Below are 13,396 nucleotides of genomic sequence, written 5' to 3'. Positions count from 1 at the left end.
AAGGAAAGGAAAGGAAAGGAAAGGAAAGGAAAGGAAAGGAAAGGAAAGGAAAAGGAAAGGAAAGGAAAGGAAGGAAAGGAAAGGAAAAGGAAAGGAAAGGAAAGGAAAAAAGGAAAGGAAAGGAAAGGAGGAAGGAAGGAGGAAGGAAGGAAGGAAGGAAGGAAGGAAGGAAGGAAGGAAGGAAGGAAAGAAAAAGAAAGAAAAAGAAAGAAAGAAGGAAAGAAAGAAAGAAAGAAAGAAAGAAAAAGAAAGAAAGAAAGAAAGAAAGAAAGAAGAAAGGAAAAGAAGAAAGAAAGGAAGAAAAGAAAGAAAGAAAGGAGGGAGGGAGGGAGGGAGAGAAGGAAAGGAAGGAAGGAAAGGAAGGAAGGAAGGGGAAAAAGAGAAAATGCTTTAATTGGGGGCAAAAAGAAGGACTTTGAAATCTGTGGGTAGGGGAAGCACAGAGCCTGCCTGGTGGGGAGGTGGGGAGGTGCCCTTTGTCAGTCACTCCATATCCTGAGCCAGCAGGACTGCAGCAGTCCTTTGAATCCCATGTTCTCCCTTCTAGTAACCTCCAGACACCATCTAGGGGAGCTACTATTTTTCAGCAGCCTATTTTTTTATTCCTGTCCATGTACCTATACTTACCAAAACTTCCATTTAGAAACTCACCTAAAAGTAAGCAGTTTCCTACCCTAACTACCCTCATTCTCATCAAGTGCACTTCAACCCCTCCTTTACCACAGACACATTTCAAGAGAACCATTCAAAAAGACAAAGATGGGGAGTTCCTGCTGTGGCACAATGGGTTAGGAATCCAACTGCAGTGGCTAGAGTTGCTGCGGAAGCATATGTTCGATCCCCAGCACGGTACAGTGAGTTAAAGGATCTGGCATTACTGCAGCCGTGGTGTAGGTTTACAACTTCCACTGGGATTTAATCCCTGGCCCAGGCACTTCGATAGGCCTCAGGTATGGCCATAAAATAAATAAATATACAGAACTGGAGTTCCCTGCTGACTAGGTAGGTTAAGCATCTGGAGTTGTCACTAGAGTGAGGGTTTCTAACACTAAATTCTGTAATTCTATGGTCTTTTGTTTTTAAAAAAATAATTTATTCATTTGTGACTGCTTAGTTTGTGTTTCAGAGAATGGTTGGTGTAGGTGAAGATTCACATTTCTCAAATGACTCAAACCAGACAGAGAATTCACTGTATTCCTCAGTGAGTCTTTTAACTATTACCTCCAGAAACGTGTTTATATTAAGTAAATGAACTACAAAGGAAACAAAGTAAAAAATATTCTACTTCACAAAAGCTCCAAGGTCATGTAATCCTCTGAGTTTCCATATCCATTAATTAGGTCAGCTTTGATGCTTGAATCATTTTCCTGTCTTTTCTTTGTCAAACCTGGTGCACCAGAGTCCTGTCTCAGTTGGAAGTGACCTACTTAATTAGAATATGGGATCTCCCGACAGAAAAGTGCATTGCCTTAACTCTATTTTCCTCACCAGATCTTGTTAATGAACTGAACTTCTAATTTGGTTTGTTAAAAACCATATGCTGCAATCCATAGCAAGTAATTCCCAAATCCACTGCAATTCCACTGCAAGCAATTCTAAAATCCAAATGTCCAGGTTTAATTACAGTCATGAGTGTACATTCCAATAAGGTTTGGGAGAAAGAGCACTGGACCGGGTGTCAGGGTCAGGCCACCTTGGTTCTTCACCCAACCTCACTGCCAATCCCTGTGTAATCTCAGCACATCTCTAACTTTCCTGAGCCCCGGTCGTCTCACCTTCACCAAGAAAAGATTAGACTCCCAGGTCTTTTATGGCTCTGAGTCTCTGTCGACATGTCCTGAACATTGTTCACATGTTGGTTTTTTTTAACTGAAAACTAGTTTTGTTTATAAATGACATGCATGTGGAGTTCCTGTCATGGTGCAGCAGAAACGAATCCAAGTAGGAACCATGAGGTTGCGGGTTTGATCCCCAGCCTCACTCAGTGGGTTAAGAATCTGGCGTTGCCATGAGCTATGGTGTAGGTTGTAGACTCGGCTCAGACCTGGTGGTGCTGTGGCTCTGGCGTAGGCCAGCAGCTGTAGCTCTGATTACACCCCTAGCTGGGAACCTCCATATGCCACGGGTGTGGCCCTAAAATGACAAAAAGATTAAAAAATAAATAAAATAAAATGACATGCATAGCATTAATCCAACTCCATTGGTGTAGACATCACCATCATACTCACTATTTGCAATTAATGTCATAATGCAGATACATTTTGGTTTGCAGTCTGTACTTGAGCAGGGTTTATCTAGTGGACTTTGGGAAAGGCACTGTGCTTGAATAGGGGGTGTAAGAGGAACAAAATGAAGTGACGTTGCCCTGTCATCAAGAACTTCATAGTCTATGAGTTCCCTTCGTGGCGCAGTGGTTAACGAATCTCACTAGGAACCGTGAGGTTGCAGGTTCAGTCCCTGGCCTTACTCTGGGTTAAGCATCCGGTGTTGCCATGAGCTGTGGTGTAGGTTGCAGACGCAGCTCGGATCCTGTGTTGCTGTGCTCTGGTGTAGGCCGGTGGCTACAGCTCTGATTAGACCCCTGGCCTGGGAACCTCCATACGCCACGGGAGTGGCCCTAGAAAAGGCAAAAAGACAAGAAAAAAAAAAAATTTCATAGTCTAACAGAGAAGAAATGATATAGGACAAAATCAAATGCCAGTTACCTTATTTATCTTCTGTATTCCTCATGACTGGCATTGTGCCTGACATACAGCAGATGCTCAATTAACTGGCATGAACAATAAAATGCCCACGGACATTTAGAGAAGAGAGGCCACATCTAACGCAGGGGAATCAGGGAGGGTTCACAGGTGTTATATTTGAGTTGGTTTTTAAAAGGCCATTCAATTTTCACTGGCTCCCTAACTTTATCCTCTAACATGATGCAACATCTTAAGTCAATGTTAAAGATTCTCCATGCTCTGGTCCCAAAATATCCTTCAATCTTGACCTCTCTTTTACATGAAACTATACTATAGCCAACCAATCCCCTTGCTATACCTTAGCTACTACCCATAATTTTCTACCTCTACACACCTATTCAGGCTATTTTTCACATGAAAATGTCTTCCAATCCCAACATAATAATAATTAATTAATAATTAATAACAATAAAATCCCAACATAATTCCATTATTCTTCAAGGCTCACTTCAAATCTCCCCAGTTTTATGAAGGCAACCTTACGAAGCCCTTCCTGATCCTTCCAATCACATGTGCTCTCTCCCTTCTTTGAAGTCCCACGAGACACACTGACATTCCCCCATGGTAAACCCAGACTTTAGGCCTGAATGGCAGTTGGGTAATACCTGTGTCTCATGATTGTAACATTTGACATCAGAAACTACTGTTTCTCCACATTGCCAAACACATGGTCAGTGTCCAGCAGATTATTTTGACAGGACAGATAAAAAGGACACTCCAGGACAGAGAAATTGAATGAACAATGGTATGAAGTTAGGAACATCTGTGGCGTGTGCCTCGAATGGTGACCATTCCAGTTTGATTTCTGAACATAAGGTTTCGCTGATATAATCAAAGGAGTTAAGTTTAGAAGGCAGGCCTGAATCAGATTACAGAGAGCCTAAAGTGCCAGGGCAATAAAAATGGCATATATTCAGTTCTCAGTGGAGTCAGTGACAGTTTAGGGAGCTGGACGGTAACAAAATCTGAGATAGGAAAAGCAAAGCAGAGCATGCTGGTTGACATCAGTCTCCTGGGAATTTGATGGGAGGCAAGTCCATCCCTGAGAGAAGAAATGAGCTTCACTGTGCTGATAAAATTAAGCGCAGGCCCTGCAGGTCTGCGATTCCTTAAAGAGTCTCCAAGTAAATACAGCTTTGTAGGCTTCCCGGCAACCAGATATTTGAGTGCCCACCTCAAGAGAAGGAAAGAGACAAACATCAAAACAATCATAACTGAATTTCCAAACCAGTCAAAAAGCAAAGGTTCTGTATTTTTCCAGAAGAGGGAGAGGGGAACAAAAATAGTACACTACATGCAAAGAATGATAAATCACAATACCTCTGAATTCCTCAGCAGTGATACTGGAAGCTAGAAGACAGTGAGGAAAATGTCTTAAATAGAAAAGAATTTCCAACCTAGAATTCTATGCTGAGCAAACCACCAGAGAAAGTAAAGGTAGAATAAGCACATCCCTGGCCATCCAAAGTCTCTAAAAGCCTACTTTCCGTGAACCTTTCTCAGAATATACTGAAATAAAGACATAAACCAGGAGGGTTCCCTGGTAGTCGAGCGGTTAGCACTCAACACTTTCCCTGATGCAGCTCGGGTTCAACCCCTGGTCTGGGAACTGAGATCCCACATCAAGTTGCTACATGCAGCAGCAGCAAAAATAAAATAAAATAAAACAAAAAAACAAACAAACAAACAAAAACATAAACCAAGAAGGAGGAAGACAAGGCATAATAGAAACAGACACTCTAAGAGTTCGCTTGAGCTGCAGCAGGTTATGGATCTGGTGTTGTCACTGCAGTGGCCCAGGTCACTGCTGTTGCATAGGTTTGATTCCTGGCCTAGGAACTTCCACATGCCTCAGGTGCAGCCAAAAAAAAATAGAAAAAAGAAACAGAAATTCCAACATAAGAGTGAAGTACAGGGAATCCCCGGAGTGTTGGGGAGCCAAGAGGGCAGCTGGGCCCAGGCAGAAAGGACAGTGGCTCTAACTGGACAGGACAGGAATACAGGAGAAACTACTTCAAGAATAACTGGTGCTACTCCAAGGAAAATAATTTGTGCAGGAAAAGAAATCTCAGTCTAGTACATGGCTCACTGTGACCACAAAATGAGGTAAAAACTTGATATTAGTCTATCTATAACGATGATACAACTTGGGGGAAGAACATGGGGCTGAGAAAGGAGTGGTGGGGTGTGGGCAGAAGGGAGGAAGCAGAGTTAGATTCTTCCAGAGTAAGAATCAACATATAATATATATATATATATTATATAAAACATATAATGCCTAAAACTGAAAAATCTAGAAGTCACAATCTAAGTGTGTTACCTGGAAATACAGGAGCTGTACGTGAATGCATAACATGTTAAAAAGGTTTTTTTAGTTTAAATGTTAAAAAGACAGCGACCATGATACAATCACTTTGGATATAGGTTTGGAAATACCTAGTAAACATAAATTCTAATTCTACTACTAGGTATGAAATCTCATGAAATCTCACATGGATTGTTTATTGTAGCATTTTTTGCCATAGGCAGGTTTTTTTTTAAACAACCTAAATGTCCAACAAGAGGAAAATGGTTAAATGAAGTGTGCTGTATAAATACAATGACATTCTACCTGACGGTAAAATGGGTGAACTGGAGGTGTAAGCACCCAACATTGATGAACTTTAAAAACCATGTAAGAGAAAAAGTAAGTTACAGATAGAATGTTAACATATCATATATTTATGTTAATTTTTTTCTTTACGGCCATACCTGCAGCATATGAAAGTTCTCAGGCTACAGGTCAAATCAGAGCTGCAGCTGCTGGCCTACACCACAGCCACAGCAACTAGGGATCTGAGCCGCATCTGTGAACTACACCACAGCTCAGGGCATCGGCATATCCTTAACCCACTGAGCGAGGCCAGGGATCAAACCCACATCCTCAAAGCTACTAGTTGGGCTCTTAACCCACTGAGCCAAATGGGAACTCCTATGTAATTTTTAAAACATACAAAGTAACATATGCCATTTATGTTATCAAGTACGTACACACACACACCCCATCCTCAGGGTCATGACTCCCCCTCTGGGGTAGAAGGGGAGGAAATGGGATGGGGTCAGGTCGGGGCTCAGAGACGCTTTCAATTTTACTTGTAAAATTTTATTTTGTAAACTATGTAGTAAGTACACAAATACCCATTACCCTGTGTATGCTTTTCTGTGTCTAACTGAAATATGTCTAGGGGCTTCTGCTAAAATTTGGGAAATTATATTCATATATTTAATGTTTATTCATCTCAAAACACCCCTAGAGGATTATAACCCCTTATCTGAACTCTCAGAGCTTTGTGTTTCAGAATCCAGAATCCTTTGGATTTTGGAAAGGTATCATGATGCAATTCCATATGTTACATTACACCTTCAGTGGGACCTGAAATCAAGTGATGTGCAAAATAAGCATTTGACGCAATTCAGACTCAGGTGGTTGTTCGCCCCTCAGAACAATTAGCTGCCAGCCTGGCCCTGTACAAACAGCATGGCTCCACAAATCTATGCTGATACCCTACAAAGCAGAGAAGGAAAGCAAGTGGATGCGGACATCTATGGGCCTTGGAGGATCTGGGCTGCATCACATGTGGAACTCCTCTGACTCCCTACCTGCACCAGGCACTAGCGTCTATTGCTCTGCAGCCCTGACCAATGGCAGGGCACATATACCACCTGACTCCTGCTGAGCCCACTTTGTGCTTTATTGAAATTGCTCTGAGGTAGAACACTGAGGATGACTCAGCTCTACATCCCAGTCTCAGTCCTGCTACTACTGCACTTAGACACACACACACATATTCATACCACTCGAAAGCAGATTTTCTTTCACTGACTTTCTAACTTAAGTGATTAAACTTACCAATCCTTGGTCGAGAGTGCTAATCTGCACTCCTCTGCCCCCCTCACTCTGCACCCAGGAGCTCCATATTTCCAGCAGCTGCTGGCATCTCACTTCCCCCACCTGGCTGGGTTTGGCTGCCCTTCAATCCCAGCATGACATGTAATCAGCCTCAGGAAGTGATGAATACCAACTTGTTCTTGAAAGCTGATGCTGAACCATCTTTTCACTTTGATTTCTTGCGAGTGAAATAAATAAAGAACATTGTGCTGCACTTATGTCCAACTAAACATCTGTTTTGGTGATCAAAATCTCCGGGCTATTATCACAGGTGACATTCTAAACTGACATCAGCAGTATAATTAACAGTCAATTCCCAAATACCAAATTCAGTAAGCATAGTGCCTAAATGTGAAAAAGTGAGGAAGAAAATAGCTCTTTTCCATAAATAGAAGTGGCCCAGCTAACCATGCCTCCATGGGTGGAGCTTGCTTATTTATTGTATTTGCTCACTGCTCAGGCCTTCCACAGGCCTTCCACAGAGCAAGTGCGAAGGAAACTGGGCGTGTTAAAGTGCTTTCACGGAGGGCTCCACCATCTCTTCCTCGGGAGGAAAGCAGTAACAGCTTTGAAGCAGGGTGTCTGCAAACCAGGGGAGAAAGGTGAAAGCCCTACTTACCATAGAAGAGGAGCACTTTGGTCCTCTGATGATGGAGGTAGGTCCGGTTGATGGTGAAGAAGCAAGCATCCAGCCCACACTGGCCAAGCCTGCCAGTCTCCCCAGTCAGTGGGGACCACCAGAGCATGATGGGGTAGCTATCAGCTGCCAGTGTGTTTTTCTTATTCAGGCTGAGTCCTTCTCTCTTGAGGAACGGATGGAGAGGTACAGGCTCTTTTTCCATTTCTGCATATCCATCTTTCAAATTTGAATTTTTAAAGTTCTTCCCTTCAAATTTTCCCAGCTCAACTACTACCTAAAAGATGACAAACATTACCACTGTCAGACTATTTCCTTCTACTCATCTCCCATTCATCTTAATGACTTAGCTTATTAGTTTTCTATTGCTACCATAACAAATGATTACAAACTTAGCAACTTAAAAAGATGCATGTTATTATCATACAGGTCTGGAGGTAAGAAATCTGAAATGGTCTCTGGTCTAAAATCAAGGTGTCAGCAGGGGAGTTCCCACTGTAACACAATGGTGGTGTCTCTGCAGCGCCAGAAAGGAGATTAAGATACAGAAAAGTACAGGAGTTCCATTGCGGCACAGCAGCTTAAGGATCCAATATTGTCACTACAGCAGTTTGCGTTACTGCTGTAACTCAGAATTGATCCCAGGCCCAGGAATTTCCATATGTCCTGGGCGCCACCAAAAATAAAGACAGACAAATACATGAAGAGGACCATGTGAAGACACAGGGAGAAGACAGCCACCCACAGACCAAGGAGGGAGGCCTCGGAAGAAACAACCCTGCTTGTGGTCACTTTAATCTTGGACTGCTAGCCTCCAGAACTGTGAGAAAATTAATTTCTGTTGGGTAAGTCACCCAGTCTTTGGTACTTTATTATAGCAGCCCTAGAAAACTAATACAGGATCCACAATGTGATTTTTTCATTTCACAGTGTTAAAAAAAAAAAAAAAATAGTGGAGGGAGTTCCTGCTGTGGCTCAGCGGAAACGAATCTGACTAGTATCCATGAGGATGCAGGTTGGATCCCTGGCCTCGCTCAGTGGGTTAAGGATCCAGCATTGCTGTGAGCTGTGGTGTAGGTCACAAACAAGGCTTGGATCCTGCGTTGCTGTGGTGTGGCATAGGCCGGCAGCTACAGCTCCAATTTGACCCCTAACCTAGGAACCTCCATGTGCCATGGGAGCGACCCCTAAAAAGGCAAAAAAAGAAAAATAATAATAATAATAATGGAGCTCCTGTTGTGGCTCAACAGAAACAAACCTGAATAGTATCCATGAGGATGTGGGTTTGATCCCTCGTCTCACTCAGTAGGAAGATCTGGTATGGCAGTGAGCTGTGGTGTAGGTCACAGACAAGGCTCAGATCCCGAGTTGCTGTGGCTGTGGTGTAGGCTGGCATCTGGAGCTCCGATTCAACCCCTAGTCTGGGAACTTCCATATGCCATGGGTACGGCCCTGAAAAAAAAAAAAAAAAGCCCTCTGGGATGTTAAAATGGACAGTTGGTACCTGAGTGGGGGCCAAGATAGGTGAACTCATATCTAAATTTTCACCATCATTGTGAAATTCTTATTTTAATTGGAAATCAGCAAGTTCAGAATAACCAACTAAATGACATAAATATGAGAACTGAAGAAATGTTTCACTTCACTCCCCCAATAGACAAATGTATTAATTGCAGGTATTTGTGTTTTCTACAACAGACTAGGTTGTCCTCAGAACAGTCCCTGATACTTGCAGAATGCCACCCTTCAGAAGGGATGACGATGATGGGGACTTGGAAGAAGCCATCTAATTCTCACCCAATAAGATGGACAGAATTCTACCTTCTGCTCCTCTAAAACCAGGGCCCTGCAAGAGTCACAAATGAGGAGTTCCCACTGGGGCTCGGTGGCTTAAGAACGTGTCCGTGAGGACGTGAGTTCAATCCCTGGACTCACTCAGTAGGTTAAGGATCCAGCGTTGCTGCAAGCTGCAGCATAGGTCACAGATATGACTCGGATCTGGTGTTGCTGTGGCTGTGGTATAGGCCTGCAGATGCAGCTCTGATTCGACCCCTGGCCCAGGAACTTCCATATGCTGTGGGTGTGGCCATAGAAAAAAAGTCATAAATGATCCCCTCACTGATTTTGTTTCTACCTGACACACCCACTCACTAAAACTGCTTCATCTGTTTTAAAAAAAAAAAGAAGAAGAAGAAGCACTTTCCCTGCCTTAGAAATTTTTGATCCTGGGAGATGAGGCAAAAAGTAAAGCACTCTCAGAGAATGGGGTGGGGGTGGGGGCAAAGGTCCAGGAATTAACAGTACTCAACCCAAATTCTTGGTACCTGGAGCGTGACGAGCAGAAAGACGGTAGCTGAGACGCACAGGCAAGATGCCAAAAGCTTCTTCCTCCGTATCCGAACCATGCTGCCCTGCCCCAGGTGACTGGCAGGGGGCAGCCTGGTTACCAGGTGCTCCTGAGCCAGCCCGCAGCACAAGGCACCTTCACGTGGAGGAACCATCTGGGTGCCAATTTGCTCCTCTGCCATTCCTGCTGGGACCTGGTCTCCATGAAGGACAGAGATCCAAGGTCTGAGCAGGCCAGGCCTGGCATTGAAAGGGAACAGCACACAGTCTTCTTAAGCTATCATCAGAGCAGCTGGAGATTCCTTAAGCCAAACAGCATCAAAAAAAATCTGTAACGAATGAACACTATTTCAGCCATGGCACAGATTCCATAAACATAATTTTGCAGGGTTACCGTGTAGAAACCTAAAGCTTAAAAACTAAAAGGAACCTCTGAGATCATGTAAACCTAATACTTCACATAAAGATGAGGAAGCCACGACCAGAGAGATGAACTACTTGTTCAAGGTCACAGAGCCCATCAGAGCAGATCTACACTCAGGTCCCTAAATTAAAAGGGTACTTTCAGTTAATTTTCTCTACTATCAGATTTGAATTTCAAAGGTAACTGACATAAAATCACTTCCTTCTGCTGAAGTTTCAAAAGAGCAGAGAAGTGAAGCAAAAATTACTAGGACTGCCCACCCACTAATGTAAAAACTAGAGAAAAAACAAAAGTTTCGAGCATTGATCAAAAATGGAAAACGATCAACTGACTCCAGTTCCCCCCAAGGAAAACTGTAGCCATAACATCAGGGATTTAGGCTACTGATTTATCTGTTTAGACTTTTATGGCAAGTGCACTAAAGTAGTGGGTTTTGGAGTTCCCACTGTGGCTCAGCAGAAATGAATCCAATCAGCATCCATGAGGATGTGGGTTCGACCCCTGGCCTCACCCAGTGGGTTGGGGATCCGGTGTTGCCGTGAGCTGTGGTATAGGTCTCAGATGCGGCTCCAATCTGGTGTTGCTGTGGCTGTGGCATAGGCCGGCAACTGTAGGTCCAATTCAGCCCCTAGCCTGGGAACTTCCATATGCTGCGAGTGTGGCCCTAAAAAGCAAAAAAAAAAAAAAAAAGTAGTGAGTTTTGTGGGCAACATGATTCTCTGGATATCCTGAAATAAGATTTCCAACTGTACAAAATGGATTATCTTTTCCTTTTTTTTTTTTTTTTTTGGTCTTTTTAGGGCCACACCCATGGCATATGGAAGTTCCCAGGCTAGGGGTCAAATCAGAGCTACAACTGCTGGCTTACCCCACAGCCACAGCAACACAGGATAGGAGCCACATCTTCAACCTACACCACAGCACACGGTAATGCCAGATCCCCAACCCACTGAGCAAGGCCAGGGATGGAACCTGCATCCTCATGGATACTAGTCAGGTATGTTTCCGCTGAGCCACAAAGGGAACTCCCCCAAATTTTCCTAAACGAACTAAAAAGTCCCAGAGAATGCCTCTCACTCCCAGGGTTCTATGAAGTCAAATGCCTTGAGCTAATGACATGTGGAGTTCAGAGGAGTGCAACATTCCAGAGGAAGGGAGCACTCCAGGGACCTGATCCTGACATCTGATTGCATACCCTTCAAATATGGAATTAAAGATACAATGAGAAATATAAAAATGACATATAATTCTGGTTGAAAACTTTGGTCTTAAAGGTGTGCTCCCCCCTCATGCACCTACCTTAATTTTTTTTTTTTTTTGCTATTAACGCTTTTATTTTTTGGTAATTTATATTAATTTTTTAATTAAAGTATGGTTGATTTATGATGTTGTGCCAATTTCTGCCATACAACAACGTGACCCAGTCATACATATATACACATTCCCTTTCTTATATTATCTTTCATCATGGTCTATCCCAAGAGACTGGATATAGTTCCCTGTGCTAGACAGCAGGACCTCATTGCTTATCCATTCTAAATGTAATAGTTTGCATCTGCTAATCTCAAACTCCCAGTCCATCCCACTCCTTCCCCCCACCTTGGCAACCACAAGTCTATTCTCTATGTCCATGAGTCTGTTTCTGTTTTGTAGATAGGTTCATTTGTGCCATATTTTAGAATCCACATGTAAGTGATATCATATGGTATTTATCTTTCTCTTTCTGACTCACTTCACTTAGTATGAGAATCTCTAGGTCTATCCATGTTACTGCAAATGGCATAATTTCATCCTTTTTATGGCTGAATAGTATTCCACTGTGTATATGTACCACATCTTCTTAACCCATTCATCTGTTTATGGACATTTACGATGTTTCCATGTCTTGGCTATTGTAAATAGTGCTGCTATGAACATAGAAATGCATGTATTTTTTTGAATTGTAGTTTTGTTTCGATATATGCCCAGGAGTGGGATTGCTAGATAATATGGTGGCTCTATATTTAGTTTTCTGCAGTACCTCCATACTGTTTTGCATAGTGGTTGTACCAATTTACATTCCCGCCAGCAGTATAAGAGGGTTACCTTTTCTCCACACCTTCTCCAGCATTTGTTATTTGTTGACTTGTTAATGATGGCCGTTCTGATCCATGTAAGGTGGTACCTCATTGTAGTTTTGATTTGCATTTCTCTAATAATTAGTGATGTTGAGCATTTTTTCACATGCCTGCTGGCCATCTGTAGGTCTCCTTTGGAGAAATATCTATTTAGGTCTTCTGCCCATTTTTCAAATGGGCTGTTTGTTTTTTTGTTGTTGAGTTGTATGAGTTGTTTGTTTATTTTGGAGATTAAGCCCTTGTCGGGTGCATGGTTTGCAACTATTTTCTCCAATTCCATAGGTTGTCCTTTTTTTTTTTTTAATGGTTTCCTTTGCTATGGTGTGTATGTTCTAGCTTCACTGATTTCCATGCAGCTGTCCAGTTTCCCCATCACCACTTGCTAGGGAGGCTGTCTTTTTCCCATTTTATGTTCTTTTTTTTTTTTTTTTGCTTTTTAGGGCCAAACCCAGACTGGGGATCAAATTAGAGTTACAGCTGCTGGCCTACACCACAGCCACAGCAATGCGGTATCCAAGGTAAGTCTGCAACCTACACCACAGCTCACCACAACACCAGATCCTTGACCCACTGAGTAAGGCCAGGGATTGAGCCAAATCTTCCTGGATACTGGTCAGATTAATTTCCACTGAGCCACAAAGGGAACTCCCCCATTTTATATTCTTGCCTCCTTTGTCAAAGGTCAATTGATCGTAGGTGTCTGGCCAGAAATATCTGGCCTCTCTCTTCTGTTCCATTGATCAGTATGTCTGTTTTTGTACTAGTACTACACTGTCTTGATTACTATGGCTTTGCAATATTGTCTGAAATCTGGAAGAGTTATGCCTCCTGTTTGTTTGTTTTTTCCTCAGGATTGCTTTGGCAATTCTGAGTCTTTTATGGTTCCATATACATTTTTAAATTATTTGTTCAAGTTCTGTGAAAAATGTCATGCATAATTTCATAGGGATGACATTAAATCTGTAGATTGCTTGGGTAGTATGGACATTTTAACAATATTAATTTTTGCAATTCAGGAGCATTGGATATCTTTCCATTTCTTTGAATCCTCTTTAATTTCCTTGATTATTGTTTTATAGTTCTCAGCATATAAGTTTTTCACCTCCTTGGTAGGTTTATTCCTAAGTATTTAAATTTGGGGGGGTATAATTTTCAAAGGTACTGTTTTTTGGTTTTGTTTTTTTGGCCACCCTGAAGCAT

General features: G+C 42.5%; 1 protein-coding gene across 1 annotated transcript in view; it reads right to left on the bottom strand.

Annotated features, from left to right (window-relative positions):
• FUT10 (fucosyltransferase 10) overlaps positions 1–13,396 on the bottom strand; it is a 71,835-nt gene that overhangs the window by 50,588 nt on the left and 7,851 nt on the right. Inside the window, exons 2-3 of the mRNA XM_047772521.1 lie at positions 9,634–9,984; positions 7,292–7,586 (exon numbers count right to left, since the gene is read on the bottom strand). Coding sequence (XP_047628477.1) covers positions 7,292–7,586; positions 9,634–9,837 — 499 coding nt within the window. The 5' untranslated portion in view covers positions 9,838–9,984. The remainder of the gene's footprint in view (positions 1–7,291; positions 7,587–9,633; positions 9,985–13,396) is intronic.

Source organism: Phacochoerus africanus, chromosome 3, assembly GCF_016906955.1.
Source record: "Phacochoerus africanus isolate WHEZ1 chromosome 3, ROS_Pafr_v1, whole genome shotgun sequence".
Taxonomy (NCBI): Eukaryota; Metazoa; Chordata; class Mammalia; order Artiodactyla; family Suidae; genus Phacochoerus; species Phacochoerus africanus.
Note: the sequence above shows the minus strand (reverse complement) of the source record. Positions and strands in the feature narration are given on the sequence as shown.